This window comes from Lissotriton helveticus, chromosome 7 (assembly GCF_964261635.1).
Source record: "Lissotriton helveticus chromosome 7, aLisHel1.1, whole genome shotgun sequence".
Lineage (NCBI taxonomy): Eukaryota > Metazoa > Chordata > Amphibia > Caudata > Salamandridae > Lissotriton > Lissotriton helveticus.
In genome coordinates this window covers 419,062,505-419,085,658 of record NC_136068.1, presented here as the reverse complement: position 1 = coordinate 419,085,658, position 23,154 = coordinate 419,062,505, and the positions used below count along the sequence as shown (strand labels likewise).

At 45.1% G+C, this 23,154-nt stretch overlaps 1 protein-coding gene across 4 annotated transcripts in view; it reads left to right on the top strand.

The window, feature by feature from the left end:
• Positions 1-23,154, top strand: part of RABEP2 (rabaptin, RAB GTPase binding effector protein 2) — a 418,606-nt gene that overhangs the window by 210,466 nt on the left and 184,986 nt on the right. For 2 of the 4 annotated variants that reach the window (XM_078652313.1, XM_078652310.1), the window contains 2 exons: positions 18,657-18,846; positions 19,894-19,967. In XM_078652313.1, coding sequence (XP_078508439.1) covers positions 18,657-18,846; positions 19,894-19,967 — 264 coding nt within the window. Of the gene's footprint in view, positions 1-18,656; positions 18,847-19,797; positions 19,810-19,893; positions 19,968-23,154 lie in introns of all 4 variants that reach the window. The other 2 variants (XM_078652311.1, XM_078652312.1) reach the window with 2 other exon arrangements.

The following is a 23,154-nucleotide window of genomic DNA, read 5'->3' as shown; positions in this document are numbered from 1 at the left end:
CCTTGACCTGCTAGTACATTCATCAAAGAAGTGGCACTGACCGCATCAGAGGCAAGGGAAACGGTCCCAAATATTTAGAAGAACTTTGGAAAGATTAAAATGACATGTTTAGATTGTGGCAAATTAATTTCATGTGGACAGATGAGTGTTACTCTAATAAATACAGCATATGAACATCATCATAGTCGATGGTTGGTAGAGACATTTTGACTATATCCTGGACCTGCCCGTCCTCGCCCAAAATGGCGCCGGAATAAATGGGACTCGTAACTCCTTGTTGTGTACTGGTTGCAGAACCTTGAAATCACGAGATACGTATGCAGTTTTGAAGCACATGGCGGGCGGGGACGAGAATTGATTGAATATTTCGACATCCCTATTGATATTAAGTTCTGATGTGTTATTGATTACTGTACTATTGAAAGTTCGAATTAACGTCACCGATGGTACTTGCCCGCAAATGTATATCTAGATAATTTTATTGTAACTGGCCCTGTCGTATTTTAATTATAAAATGTACGTCCACCGATTCCGTAACTGTTAGACACCTTAGTTCTTGCAACCTAATGGCCCGCCCGTTACGTTCCTCTACAGTGTAAATGTCTACTCATCATATACGATTACAGTTTGCTCCGTGGCCGGCCCACGTGGTTATAGGCTCGTATTTGTATAATGAAATTTTCACAATAAAGGTTTTTAAAAGAAAACATGGTAGTAGTATATACATTGGTAAAGTTTTTAATAATAGTCACTGTTTTAGAATCAGTAAAAGGCAAGTGAAATAAAGCAGACCAATTACATGAAGGGTAAAAGGTATAATTCGAAGGAACGCAGTAAAGATAAATGGTCAAGGGCTGTTGTGTTTTCTACTCCTGCAACATAAAGTGATCGATAAGAATCTCATATTCAGGCGTATCGGCGACTAAGACAGCAGGTCGACCCTCTTTTGCTCAACGGCTCCGTCATGGGACGAAGAAACGCTCTTTTTCTCGAAAAAAGAATATATTTTACTTGCAGGACAGTTGTAAATTTTCCGGGAAAGTACATTAGCCTGGAACATTATAACATATATTTAAGAAAAAATAATGTTCGGAAGTAATAAAAAGCGTAATTTTTAGGTCATATGACCAAGCCTTTCATCATTAGAATAAGAAAAGTAAAATGAACCAATGAAAAGTTTTATTAACAAGTCACATGACTTGTTATGTTTACGTTACGAGCTGCGCGCCCCGGATGACTTCCGGATGCGCTAAAGCGGCGCGTCATATGACGCATTACGCGACAACGCAGGTCCAGAATATAGTCAAAATGTCTCCACCAACCAGCGGTTGGAACACAACCCCTTTCAGCAGGCTAAATAGTTCTGTTAAATGACAACAGAAGGGACAGGCAACAAGAACCATCAGTCAAAGAGGGGAGGGCTAGTTCTTCTCTACCGGGTTACATTGGGGCGCTACCGGAACTGATCGAATTGGTAGTCTACAGTGTTTCTGGATATTCAGACTGAAGCTGGGGTTAGCATGAGAGCAGCACCATTTCGTAGCTCCGTCGTGGCCATTCCGCAACCAATCATGGCAGCCGCTCTTTATCGTTATTTTGGGCGGGGTGGGTGGCGGAGCCAAGCTGTTTTGCAGCCATCATTGTGTGGAGTTCAGTTCATCTCACTAGTTTTGTATTTGTCATGAGGGGTTGTTCCTAATGTTTCTATTTTAGCGAGGTCAAACAGAGATCCCATTAGTGGCCTACTGATTTTGCTCGATTCCTTTTCTTTTTTTTTTTACACGATTTTTCGTTATCTGCGAAGACTAAACAGAGTATTGCGACTCTGTGTTTGTTTGTAAATAGAGAATGAACCAAAGAGAACCAATTCTAAAACAGTAAATACTTGGATAACAATCAATCAAATGGAGAGAGAAGCAGGCACGACATATTACAACGGGGGCAAAGGCCTGCGTTAACTACCCTTCACTATGTGCAAAGAGAGAGTACTCCTAATAGAAATGAGGGGGGGGGGGCACCATTCAAAGCAGATCAGTGTGCATAAACACGAAAATGTTTTCACTTACCACATACTTAACATTCGACAGCTTATGATATTTGCTATTAAAAAACCCATTGAAATTCACTGAAAAAACCATAGGTTATAGACCATATATAGTTAGGAATTAGCATTTACAAAACCTTGAAAATTCACTGAAAAAACCATAGGTTATAGACCATATATAGTTAGGAATTAGCATTTAAAAAACATTATTTTACTCACACAAAACCATTGAAATTCCATATATAGTTAGTTGCACTAACTATATATCGCGCACCCGCAATCCACTGCTGATCATGTCACATATTACATCATTCATGACATGGTCAGTGACATCACTGATGACATCTCAAATGACATCACTGATGAGATCACTGATGACATCATCCAGTGACTGTGTGTTTCTGTAAAGTTTAAATATGTTTTACATATTGAAGAATGAGTAGATGTATAAGTGTCTGGACGAAGGATTTAGTAGGTGCATGACTGAATGTATGAGTGAGTGATTAAATGTGTCTCACTGAGTGCATGGGTTAGTGACTAAACTGTCTTAATTTGTGCATCATTATGTCTGTTGTTCTGTAAACTGCTGCATGTGTTGATCAGTAGCTATATGATTAACTATATGGGTTATTGATTGATTGTCCAAGTATTTGTATGGGAGACTGAGTGTGTGTGTGGCTGGCTGGGAGGTGTGTGACTCTGTGCAGATCAATGTGTACTTGTATCATTGATTGTATAAGAAAGTAAGTATGTGTTAGTATATGTTTGAAAATGTAAGGTGCTCTATGTTTAACTGTATAGACAAGAAAATGGAAGTGTGATTGATTCTTTACAGGACTGACTAGGTGTGTGAGTAACTCCATGGATGAGTGGCAGAGTCTGAGTGTCTGTATAGGTGTATGAGTGCATATGATAGTGTTGTAAAGATGAGTGATTGTATGTATGAATGATTGTATGGGTGAATGAGTGAATGTGTGTGTAGACGTAGGAATCAGTGAGTACGTATGTAGTAACTAGTATTGGTGTGTCAATGGTTTCAAAAATTATACTCTGTATTTAACACTGGGTGAAACAGAGGTTATATTAAAATGTGAGGAGATGCATTGTATTGTCACATGAATGATATCATCAGTGATGTGGTCATTGATGTCAAATGAGATGTCATCAGTGATCTCATCAGTGATGTCATTTGAGATGTCATCAGTGATGTCATCAGTGATGTCACTGACCATGTCATGAATGATGTAATATGTGACATGATCAGCAGTGGATTGCGGGTGCGCGATATATAGTTAGTGCAACTAACTATATATGGAATTTCAATGGTTTTGTGTGAGTAAAATAAGGTTTTTTAAATGCTAATTCCTAACTATATATGGTCTATAACCTATGGTTTTTTCAGTGAATAAATATATATATATATATATATATATATATATATATATATATATATATATATATATATATATATATATATATATATATATATATATATATATATATATATATATTGAAAAATTAAGTTGTATGTTTATTTTTTTTACTTAAATTAATTATTTGTTAAGGTTATTTAAGTATTTTTAAGTATTTTTTTAAAAATTCGATATTTTGACTAACTATTTTTTTAAAACGATATTTTTGATTCAATATTTTTGTACTTACCTGTTTTTTTATAGGAATTCGATATTTTTGCATTCTATATTTTGTCAACGATATTTTGGTAAGTCTATATTTTGGAATTCGATATTATGTCCGTGATCCACTGCTGGGGTATCTATTTTAAGGTAAGGCATCTATAACTAACGTGTTTTGTTCAGATGAACAAGTTACTTACCTTCGGGAACGATATATCTGTAAGAAACATTAGTTAGTTATAGATTCCTTACTGCTTCATCCATCTTCCCCGTTCTGCGAGCTGATTGCTAGGGTTAAGGATATTGTTTCAGGGCCCTAGTTTTGTGCACCAGTGGTCAGTGTCTTGCATGGCTCTGCGTTTCTGGCACAGAAAGTCGTGTACAGAACTGACGTCAGTGCGCAAGGGTGGCGTCTAAGTAGCTACTGCAACGTCATCCCGGCAACCACGACACCAACAAGGGACGCGGAGCCAACTGACTCCACCTTCCGACGCACAGAGGTACTTCTGACGAAAAAACTTTCTGGATCCAGTCGGATGACTGGGGGTAATTCTAAGGTAAGGAATCTATAACTAACTAATGTTTCTTACATATATATCCTTACCGAAGGTAAGTAACTTGTTCAATTAGGAAAGAAAAGCCATGAATATTTTAAGGATGAAATGTTGTTTTTTTATCTTTACTTTTTTATTTAATGAAATGTCTGTGTAGCACATCATTGAATTTTACGGTTTAGTATTTATTTGTATGACATTTGTAATGTTTCTATCTATATGGCTTTAATTAGCCAAACAAATATAAATTGGCTGACTGGTTTGCAATTGTAACTGCATTTGGGCAAACCATTGAACCGTGACCAGCACCTCAGAAGAGGTGGTAACCCATTTGCAAAGGAGACAATGTAGCTATTTGTTAGCCTCCACTTTGGTAACTGTATCCGACGTCCTCAGGGGATAGGCAGTGTTCCTTAATACAATTGCCTACTCCCCCAATGACTTCACAGCAAGGAAACCTTTTTTTTTTTTTTAAAGCAGAAACCGTTCATTTTAGTAACACCAGCTGCTTTAAAAGAAAACGTTTCTATTTGGGAATGCAGGAGCAGGAATGGTAGACTGTCGTTCCCTTCAGGCCACCATCCCTGTGTAGATGGGTAATTGGGACTGAACATTTTACATTGTGACCTATTAGTACATAGGTCGTATAACAAAACAAAAGACTGGTTACAAAACGTTGGTGCAGAGTTTGCACAAACTGTTTGCGACCTGCCTTTTCGAAAATCAGTCCCATGACTTCTTAAAATATGTTGTAACTCCTTGTTGGTTATTTCAGTTATTAAAATGCAATCTACATTTACTGCAGGCTGTCCAAGCATGGCTTACGCTTTTGTTAATAACTTTTAGTAAGTAAGGCTAGTTTGTCTAGGGGAAGTGGGATGACTGTATTATATACCTGCCCAGTGTAGAATCTGATTTTTTGGATTTATGATTTCTATAATGTGTGCTAAGTCACCTCTGCATAGTATCGTCAAAATGCAATAAAATGTTTATTCTTTAATTATTTACATATTCACACTAGGGGCATACCCCTTTCGTTTGCCATTATCTATGTAGGTTGCCAAACCTGTATTTTTATGGGGGCGTGGTCTCGCAGAGCAGCAAGATGGCCGCTCTGTAGGCAAGCTCTCCCGGCTGAGCCAGGTATCTGTTCTCATCCTTGTATCCCGGAGCCTCTCAGGGATGCAATACTACGTGAATCATCCCCCACCTTTGCCCTCCCGGTACTGTTAGATTGCCGGACTGCGCGGTGGCCGGGACGAGCTCTGCTCCTTGGTCTGTCCCCGCACTGTGGGGCATTGGTTGTGCGCTATGCCTTCGCCCTGACACCTCCCCCCCCCCCCCGGCACCCCATTGATCTCTGGCACCACGGGCCTGGTGGCTGGACTGCATGGGCCGCGCTCCTGTTTGTTGGTGGCGGGCGGTTCCAACGCTGGGGGATGACTCGGAAGGTCATGACGCCAATTTAAAGGAGATCCTTATGGAAGTCAAATCCAGCCTGAAGGCAATTGATTCCAAACTAGATTTGCTCACATTGCACTTGCACCATGGCATGAAACGGGTAGACACGCATGACACCAGGCTTGACCAGCTGGAAGCCAGCGTCTCCGATACCGGATAGCCAAGTCGAGACTAGAGAACAGCTCTTGCACATGGACAAAGTCCTGAAACTCGTTAAGGTAAAAAATGAAGACCTCGAGGCTCGCTCACGGCGTAGTGATAGCTGCGTTTTCGGCGTGCCTGAGACCACTGTGATATCCAAAATAGAGGACTACGTAGAAAACTTGCTTAAAGACCTTTTCGGTGCTTAATTATCCTCTACATTCCTCATTAAAAGTGCTCACAGGTTGCCCGTGCCCAGGCCTCCGCTTGGGGTGGCCCCTCACCCCATTATAGCTCGCCTGTTGAACTACAGGGATAGAGACTCCATCCTTCGTATGGCGAAGGGCAGACTCCAACATCAGGGTAACTCGATATCCTTTTACCCAGACTTCACCATGGCTGTTCAGGCCGTTCGTCATGAATTTCTGCCTTCCAAGCGCCTGCTGCAACAGATGGGCGCACAATACGCCCTCTTGTACCCGGCAAAGCTCAAGGTCACGCAGGATGGCAGGTCACAGTATTTCACAGATGCTAAATAGGCCTTGAAATTTGACAAGCAAACAGTCACGTCTACCCGCTAGTTGGCAAACTCTCCCCGTTCGTCAGCTGGGGCGCAGCTAAGTGAAAATGAATACCTGTAATCCGTTTGTGGCTCTTGCTAGTTGTTACATATTGTTGCTCCTTCTTGGGTTTTTAGCAGGACCTGATGCACACTTGCTTCTCCTGACTGCTGAATCAATAAGCTGTGCTTTCTCTGTTTATGTCTAATTGTACCATATTGGATTTACATGCTTCCTGGGAGGGTACGCCTAGAATTGGAGGCCCGGATGATGCCCTACGCTCAGCCTCCCAGCCTCTATGGCAGGTAGTTGGCTCGGTGTTCCCATTGCCCCTCAGGATGTCTCCCATTTCTTTAATGGTAAAGGGTGGGTTAGCACAACCTAATAGAGGGTATGGTGTGGGAGGGGTGGTGGTTTAGTGTATGCAAGTTCTTGGTTGGGGGTGTATGGGGTTGGGAATGTTTAAAACGTTGCTGGCTATTCAGTGTACATGGCGTTCATGTATAAGTCATACCTACATATCTGGTATTGATGCTACACAATCTTTCAGTGTCCACGTCTCTTCCCTATTTATGTCCCTTTGTCCTTGTCCCAGCCTGTAGTGCGATGTCCATGGTCACTTGCCTAACTTGGAACATGTGTGGACTAAATGATGGCCGAAAGACCCGATTGGTACATGCCTACGTGAATATGCACAAAATTGACATTTGTATTCTTTAGGAAACCTACTTGGCCAAATCTCATCTCCCTGGGTCTCTCGCCAGGGGGCGTCCGCCTTCTTATGTCGAAGGATCTTCTTTGGATGACGTCCCGCTGCATCTGTGACAGGGAGGGTTGCTACATCACTCTGGCAGGTACATTGCATAATCATCCCATTGCGCTGGCTGCTCTATATGGGTCTGACGCATACAACCCTGTATTATTTACCAAGATCGGACATTTGATCGCTGACACGAGCTCCCAGACAGTGCTTTTGGGTGGGGTGATTTTTGTGTTCCACTAGAGGATTCACTCGACAGAGCTGGTAGTCCCCGGCATACCACCCTCATGCGGCCCAAACCCTCCACACAATGATATCTGACAACAATCTCTCTGACATGTGGTTCAGGGCACAAGTCGTAAAAAAGAAGTGGGGGGACGCTGTCACTGTATGTGACGTCACAACAGGAAGTGACGTCACGAAAGGTGAACAGCTCCTCGTCCCAGAGAGGCCAAAGAGTGAAGTACAGCTGTTTGGCAGGGGGGACGGCGTACCCCCGGTAAAATAAGTGGGGAGACTCCATCCACCCAGCCGCGTGGTACCCTGACTCGAGCCCTGATGTGCTTATTTACACATCAGGATGCGCAAGAGGGCACTTGCTTCTCGACATACCACAGGGCATGGTCCAGAATTGACTATTGGTTAACAACCAGAGACGTATTACTATGGGCACCATCTGTCACTCACTTAGCTCGTGCCCCAGTGCAGTTAACTTCCAATTGGCCTCTTCTCTTCCCAGTGCTTTCTCCTGGCGTTTCCCCTCTAACGCATTACGTGATGCAGTGTTTAAGGAGGAGATCCAAAAGGCTATTTCGGAGTATTTCAAGTTGAACACTAATTCTGTTGACTCACCTTCAGTTCTTTGGGACGCGTTTAAGGCGTTCATTTGGGGCGTAGGCATTTCAAAGCAGAAGGGTATCCTCCGGGATATTCACCGCACTCTTCCTAGATTAGAAGCTGAAATCTCAGCATTGGAATCAGACTTCTGTCAGTCCACTGATCCGGTCAAGATGGCTGGTATCCGGTGCAAACTGTCTGAGTACCTAGATGAAGCTTTGCGCGAGACCCATTATCTGTGTAGGGAGTCTCTTGTGCACAGTTTTGGCGAAGGCGACCGCCCTGGTAGAACTCTGGCTCGTATGCTCAGCACACCACATGCATCATCCCACATTTCCGAGCTTTTAAACTTTGAAGGCGGCACAAGCTTCTCTACCACTGATATACTCTGATACTTTTTTTGCCCATCTGTACTCTACATCTCCGATAGCGGACGCCACCTGTCTCCAGGCATATCTAGATTCAATGCAGCTGGGCTGTTTATCTGATGCCTAGCGGGAATTTCTAGACTCCCCCCATCACCTTTGATGAAAATTTCTAAGGCAATATCGAACCATCCTCCCGACAAGGCCCCCTGGCTTTGATGGGCTGCCCCATGCCTTCTAAAAGGAGTATTTGCAGATTTAAGCCCCTAAACTCCTGGACATGTATCAAGATGCCCTTGTCATCTGGCCGTCTCCCCCATCCCTCCACGAGGCCTCGATAATCACTCCTTAAACCTGACAAACCAGCGTACCAATGCGACTCTTACTGACCCTTGTCCTTAATAATCGCAGACTATAAAATCTATGCCAAAGTATTAGCAAACCACCTGCAATTGCTGCTGCCCGTTATAGTGCGTCCGGACCACCCGGCTTTATTTTTGGCAGATCTACATCTCACAATTTGTGCACCCTCTTTACGGTGCTACATTACCTGCACTCTCCGGTTCCTGCCGCTGCTGCCTTATTTGGCGCTACAAAAGCATTTGATACGCTAGAGTGGGCATATCTTTTTCCATTGTTGCAGAGGCTGGGACTTGGTATCCGATTTGTGACGCAGAATCCGCTCCCCTACACTCACACCACCGTTTGTGTTCGCCTTAATGTGCTAATCCCAGCCCCATTTCCTGTCACAAGAGGCACTAGACATGCCCATTATCCCCTTTGTTATTCGCTATTGCGATGGAGTCACTGGTGGCACTCTATCGCCAACACCAAGCAGATAGAGGCCTGGGTTTCACGTCTCGGGTTTTGTTGTCTCTTTACACGCAGATGATGTCACCCTTTATATGAAGTAGTCCAAGGCCAATTTAGCACAACTAGTCCGTGAGGTCATAAGATTCGGCTGCCTCTAAGGTGTCCAAGTGAACTGGTCTAAATCTGTAGTTTACCCTTTAAACTGATCTAACCGATCCCTTCTCCATGGAATACCCATTGCAATGGGCCTTCAGCTCAGTTAAGTATTGATTCAGATGCTCCGTTCATCACCATCCCCTTTTGTACCGCTTTTGGCCGCCATAAGTGTGGCAGGGTATGCTCAGATGTGAGTCCCTTGCTAACTTTGCCACTGGATTCAAGCAAGCCTAGCTGAAGACGGCTGGAATGCCAGAAACCGGTCCCCGGAAGCTTGTTTCCGGTCCAGGGAAGACCTGGCTTGGCAGTTCGGGCTGGACTGTTCCCATGAGGCACAGGGTCAGACTGATTTGCATATAGCCATGTCTGAACTGGGGTGGCAGAGTGGGCTAAAGAACGGTGATGGATTAAACCCAGATCTTTTGACTGGGTGTGAGTGTTTGATTGATTCAGATGCTCCGTCCATCACCACCCCCTTTTGTACCGCTTTTGGCCGCCTTAAGTGTGGCAGGGTATGCTCAGACGTGAGTGCCTTGCTCACTTTGCCACTGGATTCAAGCAAGCCGGGCTGAAGACAGCTGGAATGCCAGAAAGCGGTCCCCGGAAGCTTGTTTCCGGTCCAGGGAAGACATGGCTTGGCAGTTCGGGCTGGACTGTTCCCATGAGGCACAGGGTCAGACTGATTTGCATATAGCCATGTCTGAACTGGGGTGGCAGAGTGGGCTAAAGAACGGTGATGGATTAAACCCAGATCTTTTGACTGGGTGTGAGTGTTTGATTGATTCAGATGCTCCGTCCATCACCACCCCCTTTTGTACAGTTAAGTATTTAGGCATCAAGATCAGCAGAGACCCGGAAAAAGCTCTGGCAGTATAATTATGGTTGGGCCATAGACTAGCTAGAGTGTCGCATACCGATATGGTCTAGACTACCTTTATCTATAGCTGGCCGCATCGCCATCTCAAAAATAATTGTATTCCCCGAGTTCCTCTATTTATTTGTCAGTGTCCCAATTCCTCTTACTTGCTGTTTTTTCAAACGCTTGCGGCCAAACCTGATATCACTGGTGTGGGCGGGTCGACAACCCCACGCCTCTTATGAACTGCTCACTTTACCACAATCGCAAGGTGGGCATGGAGCCCCAGATTTGCAACTGTTTGCTTTGTGTGCTCAGGCCCGCATTTTACGTTACTTGATTCATCCTACGCCATTCCAGACTCATGTTGCAGTAGAATTAGACAGAGCCTCCTCGTGGCCGCTCTCCACTGCCCTTTTCCTCCCTTACAAACCGACTAGAGCCGAGATTGATAACATGCATTGTGTTCGTTGGGTCTGGGGTGGGCTCAGGAGGCGCATGGGTTGTCCACAGCTATACGCCCCCACGGTCCCAGTCACCTGTTATTGCCGCCCCTGTCATGAGTCAAACTCTGCATTCATTCATTTGCTGATCTTTACCGAGGCGACCAATTCCTGACTCCTCCCAAATCAACTGTTTCAATCATTGTTACGTTGGTGGACACGCTCCTATACTTTCAGCTGTGTGCCATGTGCCGTACGCTACACAATACCTTTTCTAACCCCCTGCTGTCACTAATAGCGCTGGAACACATATACAAGACACTGTCTCCCAGTAAATTAATAACACGCCTCTATTGTCTTGCACAACAATCCGCCCTGCACGTATCCCGAAGGTGATATCTTCATGGAGTGCTGACCGCGCCACCCCCCTATTGGATGCTCAAATGTCTTACTGTTGCTCTGTACTTAAAAAGTGTTATTCCCAAACTACTGTCTCCGTCTAATTTCAAATTTCTCCACAGACGTTATCGCACTCCGGCACCGCTGCGAAGGATGGGGCTCTCTCTGGACTTTGCAGTCGTGGCATTTTGGACCGAGGGTTTCCGCACAATAACTTCTCAAGATGGCCGCCGGGTAGGAGCTCCTGGTGAGAGCTCCGTGTGCTGGGGATCCCGTTTTGGACTTTATCCCTGCTAGCACCCTGCAGCACCTCCACCATTGCGAGCAACGTAATGCACAAGTAACTGGAGTGGCACAACAAGTAACTGGAATGAACGAGTAACTGGATTTGAGCAACAATATCTTCTTACCTGGTTGGCGCTGCACGAAACCTTCAGAGCAGTGGAACCTGGACACTGGCGCCGGACGTCGTGGAAGTGGAATCGGATCGGCTGCAGTCACCCGAGGGACTGACCGCAAGAGGCGCCGGAAGGACAACTGGAATGTTATGCGGAGCAGTCCTGCCCGCCTGTAACAACCGACGTGATCACCCCGGGTGTCCCGAGCAAGTGGGCCATCTACGCACCTGCAACCACCGGCACCGCTGGGCACGTCCTGAGCTCAGCAGGAGATCTGCGGGAGCCCTCGATGATGACCGGGCGGTAAGAGCGGCTGGAGCAGGGTCCTCAGCGGAGGGTCCTCATGCCTGCACAGGCCTGTACCGGACCGACGACCGATCCCTGAGCGGGTCGATGGGTCTGCTGCAGATCCTGAGGAGATTGGCTCCGCTCGGGAAGTCTCTCCCGTCATCTCGGGCGAACAGCTCGATCCTGAGAGGGGGCGCTCACAGGGAGCACCACGCATAATCAGTCAGCTGGAGCTGGATCGACCTGGGCGGCCCGCAACGAGAATAGACACCCCCCATGCCCCCCCCGGCTGCCACAGGGAACTAACAGGAGCGGAACTGCAGCATGTCCAGGGACGCTACGATCGACCGCCTGATTTTCTCACACAAAAGGTTACTTTCCTTACACTTATGTCAGCTCTCTCTCCCGCTGCCCGGATTTCCCAAAGGGCTATCGCCGGCTAAATAAAACGATTTTCGCCGACTGGACTGCATCGCCATTGTCTCCTTTGTCTAAAATGGCGGGGCCATAAAAGGAGCAACAAACAAGCAATAAATTACACCACCGCCCCTACTTTGACCGTGAGGATGCATTCCAACTAGATCAAGGGGCACCTAAACGGAGATAAGTCTCTTTCCTCCCACCAAGCAGCAACTAGGAAGCACCAACATAGAAATAGGACTAACTCGCCCTCAGTAGAAAGGGAAACTGATCTATCCGAATACCGTCAACAGACAAAGGACTAATACTGCTGCCTTATATACTACTTTGGCAGCCATCTTGAACAGCCTGCTGAGCAGCAGAGATTGCAAAAAGGTATTTACATCACCACACTCGATCACTTTGTTTACCTCATCTGTTCAAAATTGTCTGGGGACAGAAAACTGTAGCAATAACTCCCTTGCCGTACACCCATTATGGACCAGTAATTTTCACTTTAAAGTGACCCTACCCTAAGAACTGGACTCTTTGAGACTAATGTCATCTACAGTGCACTTTCACATATCTATGTAGCTATACCTCCTTGTGTTAGAGTGTATGCCTTTATTGCAGTATTATACTTCTACGTGTACCTTGGATATATTTACCTGCACCTAATTCACTTTGCACCGATCGCCACCTCATTCACTTCTGGCTGCTCATTAGTGTCACTTGACGCATTAACTTGCTGTGGGCATATGTATTTTGCTACAGTATTTCATCAGTATTATACGCATATCTGATTATTATATATTTGTATATGCTGCTCCCATCTCTCTTTTTTAAGCCTGTAATGCACCTAGTTGCTAACACACATATATTTTGATCTCTCACTAGTGCCTCCTCTGACCCATGTAACATATTGTCTGCATTTATCTCTTTTGACCCATGTAACATACTGTCTACAGTTATTTGTAACATTTTGTCTGCATCTATCTGTGCTCTTGTATATCTCTTCTGCTCACTCTCCCACACCCACCTATACGGCATCCTAACATGGATCACTGCGGCAAGCACACATATAAAATAATCTCACAAAAAAAGCCGCTAAACGCTTTAAACACAACTTCCTGAGGTCCCACCCTGAAACACCCTTTGCCGACACCTACTTCTCACCGGTAAATGGAGCCCTGAACACTGATATCATCTTCCACACCGCACGCAGAGCTCAATGGAGAAAAGCGTTCCTTACCTTACTCAACGTCTCCACCATCAGGAAATCCGCTCATGGACTAACATTCTCCATCGCACCATCCAAACTCTTCCCAGGCAGTACAGCCATTACTATCTACAATAACGGGATTGTCCTAATTCAATCCACAGACAGGAACCTGGAACTACTCGACAACCTGTTCCCCACTTTCAAAGAGCACCTCTCCAACCGTCGGCCCTCCACACATACTCCAATCCAACTGAACCAGAACTCCTCACTTCCAACTAACGTCTCAGAACGACCCACCGCCTCTGACCCTCACAACCCGACTCTATGCCATCCCAAATACCCCCCCACTCTCTCCAACCCCGCCACTCCCTACACTCCCGCCGCACCTAGCTCCCCCTCCTGCCTTGACCTCTCTCCCCCCACTCCCTGCTCCCTCCCTCCTGGCCCCCACTCCTCCCTCAACATCTCCCCCCCCACTCTCTGCACTCAAACCACTCCTGACATACACCCCTCCCTCAACATCTCCCCCCCACTCCCTGCACTCCCGCCACTCCTAGCCTTCACTCCTCCCTCACAGCGCCCCCCCCAGTCTCTGCACTCAACCCATTCCAGACCTACACCCCACCCTCAACATCTCCCCCCCACCCCCTGCACTCCCGCCACTCCTAGCCTCCACTCTTCCCTCAACCGTTCACTCCCCACCCTTAGCTCCCCCTCCACTCCTGGTCCCCACTCCCCCCTCAACATCTCCCCCCCCCACTCTCACTCCCCATTACTACACTTGCACCCCCGCAACGACCAGTCTCCACACGTCTCGCATTTGCCTCACCCCTCCTGTCACTGATTACCCTTCCAATAACTCTAACCCCATACCCAACGGCACGCTGAACACAATCATGACCACCCTCCTCCAAATGAAAGAAGAACTCCACACGCTCAAAGAGTTACTCCTCACGCACACCGAGCACCCCCCCTCACTACCACTTCTCAACGAATCAACAACTCCCCCTCACATCCTAGTCACCCCTTACATGGCACCTCTATCCCCTCTCGCAATACCTCCAACCGGCCTCAGCGCACTATCAAGACACATCCTAATCGCTCCTTACATTGGACCTCTATCCCCTCTCGCAATACCGCCAACCGCCCCCAGCGCGCTATCAAGACTCTCTCGGACCGCGACATACACACCCTACTCAGCACATATGTCCCGGCAACCCAAAACAGCTTAGCCACCACACACAGGTCCATTCCTACGATTCTCTCCAACCCTATCAGGCACCCCACACATAGCAACAGAGGCTCTGTTCCCAACAACCTCACTAAAGTCCCTCTCACTATGGACCCCTCCACCTCCCCTTGCACCCCCAGACTCAAATGCACACTTCTCAACTGTAGATCGGCCCAAAAACACTCGTCGGAGGTCGCTGACCTCATCTTGTCTAGGAACCTTGACCTGGCCATACTAACTGAAACATGGTTAACTGAATCCTCCAATCCTATCATGGATATCCTAGTCCCCCCCAACTACTGCATCACTAGACTTGACAGGTCCAACAAGACAGGTGGCGGAATCGCCTGCATTTACAAGAGCAACCTCTCTATTAATAAAGTCACCGCCCCTTCTCTTACCTCCTGTGAATACTTCTGCCTTGATGTCATCAGTGAGAACAAACCTGTATGTTCACTACACATCATGTACCACCCCCCGGGGGACAACCTCGTCTTCTCCCAACAACTCATGGACACAATGTCAATCAACGCAGGACGGCAAAACACACAAATTTACCTTGGTGACTACAATCTCCATTGGAATGACTGCAGTGACGCAGTAGTTAATAGCCTCAAAAATTTCCTTAACGCTTCTGACCTCACTCAAATTTGCAAAACCCCGACACATGACAAAGGCTCCATCCTCGACCTGGTCATCTCCAAAGAAGGCACCATTCAACTTGACTCAATCCAACCTTGTGACTGGTCGGACCACCATATTATCACATTCCTTATCAAGGAAAAAGTAAAACGCATCCCGGTGCAATACTCCATGCCCAAAGTTTGGAAAAGAGACATGAGGAAACTCAATCCAAACTCTCTACCCCCTAACAGCTGCAATCTCCTACTCCCCCCTACCGACGTTACTGACGTTCAGTACCTAACTGACCACTATCTCAACTCCATGGCCTCAATAATCAATGAGGCCGCTCCAATGCAACTGAAAAGAGTATCCACTAAGATATCCAACCCTTGGTACAACGGGAGTCTCAACGAAGAGAGACGGGCTATGCGAACGGCAGAGCGCACCTGGAGATCAGTTCCCTCGATGTTGCATCTTAAAATTCTGAGGAAAAAGTGAAATGCATACTTCAGGAAAATAAAACGCTCAAAGTCAGAGTTCTTCAGACTCCAGCTAGACCAAGCAAAAAACCGTCCAAGTAAATTGTTCGAGCTAATCCGATCTCAATCTAAGGAACAACCCCCAGCTGTCGACATTATGAGCACTACTCCTTCCTGTGAAGATTTCTCAGCTTTCTTTAACAAAAAAACTGACAATATAAGGAGCGACCTCCTCAATGACGCAAGCTTTTACTCAATACCCAACTGCATAACACCCAATAAACTAAAAAACAATGCGACATGGTCATCCTTTGACACCTACTCTGAAGAAGAAATTGACAGAATAATCAGCACCCTAAAACCATCCAATCACCTCACTGACCCTCTTCCTGCTAACGCCGTAAAAGACTTCATCCCTTTGCTCCTCCCACTCTGGACTAAAATTATCAATAGCTCACTACAACAAGGAACCATCCCGGACTCCCTCAAAGTTGGACAAGTTACACCTTTACTGAAGAAACCAACAGCCGACCCCACTGATCTAAGCAACTACCGTCCGATTACCAACATTCCCACTCTCGCCAAACTTTTAGAAAAATGCGTCCAACTACAAATGACAAAGCACATAGAACAGTTTGATCTCCTCAACCCACATCAATCAGGCTTCCGAGCAGGGCACAGCACTGAAACCGCTATGACTCACATAATTGACGACGCCATCCAAATCTTAGATCAAAATAATACCTGCCTCCTCATCCTTCTTGATCTCTCTTCAGCATTCGACACAGTGAAACATGAGAACTTACTCGAACTCCTAAAGACAAGAATGGGCTTCTCTGGGACTTTGCTTCGTTGGTTCACTTCCTTTCTACACAACAGGTCTCAAAAATTCAAGAGCAAAAACCTGATGTCTTCCCCAGTACCGGTATCGTTAGGTGTCCCTCAAGGATACTGCCTATCCCCTACTTTGTTCAACCTAGTTATGGAACCTCTCACCACCCTGCTACAAGCATCCAATGTACACTTTCACATGTACGCCGATGACACTCAACTATATCTCAAGTTACAATCCCCCAAAGACATCCTGAGTCTGAATTCAACGATCAGAAGCACCCAATCTTGGCTGGCCGATAACCACCTCAAACTCAATGCTATGAAGACTGAGTTCCTCCTAATCTCACCTCCCACGAAAATATCTTCCGCACAAACATGGCTTAAGCACCTAACAGCACTCAATATCCAACCGACCATCGTGGACTCAGCAAAATCCTTAGGCATAACACTTGACACCAACCTCAACATGCAACAGCATATCAGCAAAGCAACTAAGGGGGCGAACTTCCAAATAAATACCTTGAGGAAACTGAAACCCTTCCTCCCAGCAAAAGACTTCCAAACAGCAGTACAAGCACTAGTCATCCCTCGCATAGACTACGGCAGCGTGGCCCTCTGCGGCCTCCCCCTAACGACAACTGCACCCCTCAGAGTGTCACTAAATGCGGCAGCAAGACTCATCACTGGATCAAAAAAAAATTGCATATCTCCCCTGACTTCAAATCCTTGAACTGGCTGCCTCTTGAAGCCAGAATACAGCTGAAAATTGCCTGCATGACGCATAAGGCTATACACCTGAAATCACCCAGCTACCTCACTCATAAGTTGACAATTTCCGGCGGGTCGAGAACTACCAGAAGCACAAACAATCTTCTGCTGAAACCGCGAAGATTCCGGAAGGAAAAAACTTACAAACGCTCCTTCTCAGGAATGGCGCCCAGGATCTGGAACGCACTTCCTCCTGAAACGAGGCTCATCTCCTCCTCCCTTCTTTTTAAGAAAGAAGTCAAAAATATCCTTATGGCTAAATACACTTGAACAATTCGTCTGATTTACAATGCGTCGAACAGTATTACCAGTATTATATTATGATATAGCCTATATATTCCTATGCACGTATGTTTTGACTTATATTAGACTAAAGTGCTTAGATCCTTGCTCCCTCATATCAGTTTTTTCTCTATTTCTGTATTACCTACATTGTTTTGATGACCTACGCTCCAACTATGCCATGCTACCTCATACCTGTACTATACGTAATATTTTTGCTATGTACATGAACTTGATGATCTACCTCCCTACTATGCCCCCTTGTTCCCCTACCCTTCCACCTGCCTGTGTAAAGCGCTCTGTTATCTGCAAAGATCTTGTTCGCGCTATATAAAACTTTCAAAATAAAAAAATAAAAAAATAAAATAAATAATTGCAATCGTGGGTGTGGCTGTTCCCTTCTCCCCACTCACTGGCCTGTTGCCCGACGTTAAGGAGATGTCTAGTGAGTGTCTGTCGTAAGGTGGTGGTCGCCTTGACGCTTCTTCTTGCAAAGCGCAGAGTTGCCAATCACTGGGTTAGGTCCCGCCTCCCTAAGTTCGAAGACTGGATCAGGGACATAGTTTACTGCCGCGAACAACCTTCGTCATATTGGGAATTGCCGGCTCCGAATGCCCGTACCCAGGTTATGTGGGAGCCTTTTACCTCTTATCTTCGTACGGGCAAGACCCTAGCTATGACAATGTGCCACAACACTACCCCGCAGGGCACACCCGATGACACACCCTGCCCTAATCCACTGTAAGAATGGTTTGTGATGTTATCGCTTAACCTACACTAGCATGCAGCTATCCGTGAGGGACCAACGGGATTGTCTGCTCTGGTGGACTGCGACAAGAGCTTCCCGCGTTCAGCCTCTATACATGGAATCGTACCTGATGTGGCATCTTGGTTGTGATTTTTTTTCATAAGCCACACCGTCAGTATCATCCTTGCAATTGTATGTACATGGCTAATGCATATGGGTCATTGTTAACTGATTTGGTTTTGCCATCTGTTGCAAAACATGTATTTTTATAACCGAAGTCCCACTATTTAAGTCTTATGTTTTTTGCATATTTGTGTACATGGTTTCATTGTGTGCACCTTGTGTGATGTTTGGCTGCAGGAGCTACACAAGCTAGTACAGAGGTACCGGCAGGAGAACTTTGCCCTCCAACGTGGATCTGACCATCAGGAGGAGCGACTACGCATTGATATCATTCGGTTGAGGGACCAGCTGCAGACAGAGAGTCAGGTGAAGAGCAACCTCCAGGAGATCATGCAGAACCAGCTGGACATGCACCGAGAGGAGAGTGGTGAGGATGGAAGAGGGGTTCAGATGACCGTGGTGTAGGAGAGTGGAAATATGGGGTGCGGAAGGGAGGACAATGATGTGAGGGGAGTGGAAAGTGGGGATAGATTAGCAGAAAGGGCCTGTTGAGTGGGAGGTCGATGAGACATCCAATTAGTAAATCGTGCATGCATCAGAAACCTGAGTGCAGCCTGCATCGCAAACCAGTAGGGTACCTCACTGTTAACTGTTTTCTACTTCAGATTTCTTATTGCAAGCTGTAGGTCACCAGTTTGTATATTAACTGGGCTAAAGCACTATGTTGTCCTTTTGAGGTTGAAACGTAAGATCATTGGGTTGGGTAATGACAACTGCTTTTACAATGCTAAGATAGGCCAGTGGCAGGGATACTAAATGACCCCATGTCACCAGGACAGACATTTTTCAGTGCAGTGTTTTCTTTTTGCAAATCATTTCTTTCTGGTGTTTTAGTCTACATGACTCAGTTGAACAGAGCCAGGAATACACAATACAGAATCACCAGTTTGTTACAATAACACCCCATACTGACAGCTAGATGACCCAGTGACACGTTGTTACCTCTCACCTAGTGCTCTTATCCAACTGTGTTTAAATGTTGGATAAAAAACATGCTAATGCAAAGGTAGAGGGAACAAATGGCATAGGATATAGATGAGAGGAGAAATAAAGACGTGTCTTCTAGAGAGGTAGAAAGGGAGAGACGTTGTAATTTCCACTTTTTAAGAGCAGGTGTTGTTTAGTATTGAAGGCACTGTAGTTGTATGTGGGTAGGTGAGTGAGTGTACAGATTATTATTCCCCTCCATATCCGACATGGAGAAGCCATTTGCAATAGGGAGGGCCAAAGCAGCAAGTCATTTTCATCATGTTTTCCTCTGTTTAATGATCAATCTGTCTTTTCTTGACTTTCCACGGCCTACCCCTACACGGCACAGAACTGCTCCAAGGTGAGTACAGCTGCCTGTCTTGTTTGCTGTGAGGCTGTGGGCGGGATTCAGTTCCAGCGTTAGGCTGATCGAGACTCACTTGAGTATTTTTTCCCATTATAGCGAGCCTTTCCAGTGTGAAGATCGAAATGAAGAGACTGCGGGAGGCAAGGACGGAGGTAAGAATCTTGTTCAGGGGAGAAGGTCGAGGCTAATAAGCAACAAAACACACACTGGGGGATAAATCACATGCAGGCGTTCGTGCAGAAGGAGGCAAGGCATGTTGGGAAGAGGAGAACTGTGGTGCTTGAAGGGTAAAGGGAATGTGGTAATGGTTGATGCAAATGAAGTGGGGTAGTGGGGTCTAGAGATCGTTGGATTATCATTTTTTTATGAATTGGTTTTGAAGAGGGACAGAGAGTTGATGCACGATTTGGGATTATTTCATACTTCCTTTAGAAAATAGCTAACGGTCGGTGGGTGAAGGAAGAATTGTCAAGCTTGTTCTTCCAGTGATATTGCTTAGAATATGTATGCTGCACAGCTCAAGAGCCTGCCCTTGGACATTGGTGTCAACTTTCACCCCTGTATCCATGCCAAATCAATTATATTTACTACTCCTGTGTCAGAGAGACCAGAGGTCCACTTTGCCAAGGGGGCTCTGAGCTCTAGAGTGTTAGATAATAAAAAGCCTCCAACTAAATGGTGTAGAACTGATCTGTTAATAGCTGGCACGAAATGCATGTTTAAGAAGAATTTATCTTATTGTGAATCTGTTATGTGTTTTTTGTTCACTGTCATTATTAAAAACCTGTTAATGGCAAGTTAAGTTTGGACCCTTAGATTGGCTCTTGGCCTATCGGGTACTCTGGTACTGACAGATGGGCTGACCTGAAAGGGATAGTGAGTAGTTATTGTGGTTAACTAATGGTCCACGGGCTCAAAAAACAGCCAACACACTGGCCTGGTAAAGCTGACCCATCTGGCAATGCCAGAGTGGCCAACAGTGCTCTTTTGTGCAGTCAACTATCATTATGAAGGTTGGTGTATAGTCATTTCAAGATCTGAACATAGTAAAGGCTTGCATAGAGGACCACATAAACAATGGAATAAACAATTACAAAAGTTACAATGTGGAAACATAAGGCTAGTTTATTTTTTTGGGGTTGGGAAATGACAACTAAGTTTCTGAATATCTTAAATTGGTACATTGGTTTCTATAAAATAATCGATTTTCAAATGCTATTTAAGAATGGATTTGCCTCCGAAAGTGTTAGAAAGCAAATGCAGGGATGTAACTCCACCAGACAGCTATCATCTACGGATCTGGTCACATTCTTGTTTTGGGTAAATTGTTTATAAACCTGGCTGTTGTAAAAAAATTTCTTGTTTGTTTATTGATGGTGACTGTCTCTTTTTGATCGTCTACAAATGCTTTGACTAGCTTTCCAAATATACTTAAGGGAATGTCGTATGACTTTTTTCAAAGGTTCCTATTCTCCTTTTGCAGAGTTTTCCACAACAAGTTTTTTAGTAGAGAAAGCTTTTCCCGTATTCCCAAACCGAACGTGGGGGTGTAGCGTTCCCATTCCCACCCTGGAAGTAAAGTTACACAAGCCTGAAACGTAAATCATTACGCATTTCCAGGACAAAAAGACGACCGGTCGAAGTTTGAGCAACCTCACAATTGTACATGTTTGTAGACATTCACAGTCTTCCTAGACAAACCACACTCTGGAGCACCTTCTTCTCACTCTGAATGCAAGTGAGGATTTCTAGGCACACTTGCAAAGAAATCCACACTCTTAGAACCATTTATGTCAGCTGTGAATCCCTTTGTGAATTCCTGGCTGACATAACAAAAGCAAATTTTGTCAAAAACGTACATTTACAAACAAATTTACATTTGCATTACAAGTAAGCCAAACATATGTTTGTGGCATGTGTAGCTGCTTATACACATGTTGTACATAATGATGCCATCTAGTGTTGGCTCATGCATGTGCAAGTTGTTTTACTTCAAAGAAGACTTTTTAAGTCATTAGGCCCCTCCTAAAGAACCTGAATCTGGATATCACTGACTGCAAAACTTTTCACCATATTTAACTGCTTCTTGTTCCAGCAAAGATTCTGGAGAAGCCACCTTAATAGCCACCTGATGAAAATCACAGAATAGAAGCATTGGCTTAACGATTCACAGTTCGGCTTTAGGAAACATCATGGGACAGAAACTGCAGTTAATTTCAGCCACGCACTGCATAAAGCGGTTAGTGGGTGAAGGGCCGAGTGTGGCGTTGATACTCTTGGACTTATCAGCGTCATTTAATTCCATCTCAGCTCTGCTGCTGCTGGAGAGACTTCAAGGTCTAGGCATTTCTCACCAAGCCCTACCCTTTTGTCTTCTTTCCTCCAGGAAAGATCTCCAAAGGTGAAGGTACAGCACTTTTACTCAGAGGTCTTTTCCCTGCCTTGTGGAGTGCCCCAGGGCTCATCTTTGAACCCCACACTCTTTAATCCCTATGTGCCCCCCCCCACCCCCTCAGCAGCAATAATCCGCACATTCGGAATGAAGTCAGTGTCATATGCTGGTGACACTCAAATTATGGTGTAAATTCCTAAGAACTCATGCTTGTTTGCAGAGAATGTCTCCTGATGCATGTCTATAGTGGTAGAATGGATGTCTTGTAACTCTTTAAAACTTAACAGGGAAAAGACGGAAGTGATGGTTTTTAGTTCAGGAGCACATAGCTGGAATAGCAACTGCTGGTCACACTCTTTAGGAACTTGCCCGATCCCGGGGAACAAAGCTAAGAACCTTGAAGTTTTAATTGATTTTGAACGTAACCTCAATGCCCAATCGAATTGTACAATAGCAAACTGACTCTAATAAAGGAGAGAGGGACCCAATAACCAAAGGGGTAGGGTACCAAAAGACACTTGTCAATAAATGAAATCCCCTTTGGACAGTTTCAACCTTAGGCAGTCACTCAGTATACACACAAAAATATCTCGTATAAACTGACGTGATGAAACAAGGAGGAAATGTAAAAGTAATATATATATAAAAATCGAATACAATTTATTTTACGTAAAAAGTTAAAAACATTTTAGATTTGTGGCAAACACATTCAGCAAAAATATACAATGTTTTAAGAATTACACAAAAAATATATAAATAAACCAAGACAGTATAGGGACAGAAAACAAGGAAGAAATTATTCCTATTAGTATAAAGAGAGAAGAACAAAAGTCAACACGGGATCAGTTCTGATCAATGTTTACATTTTCCATCAGACAGATTGTCCCCACAGACTAAAAGTGGATCTCTCTTTCTTGAGCATCGACGCGTTTCGGTGGGCAGTCATT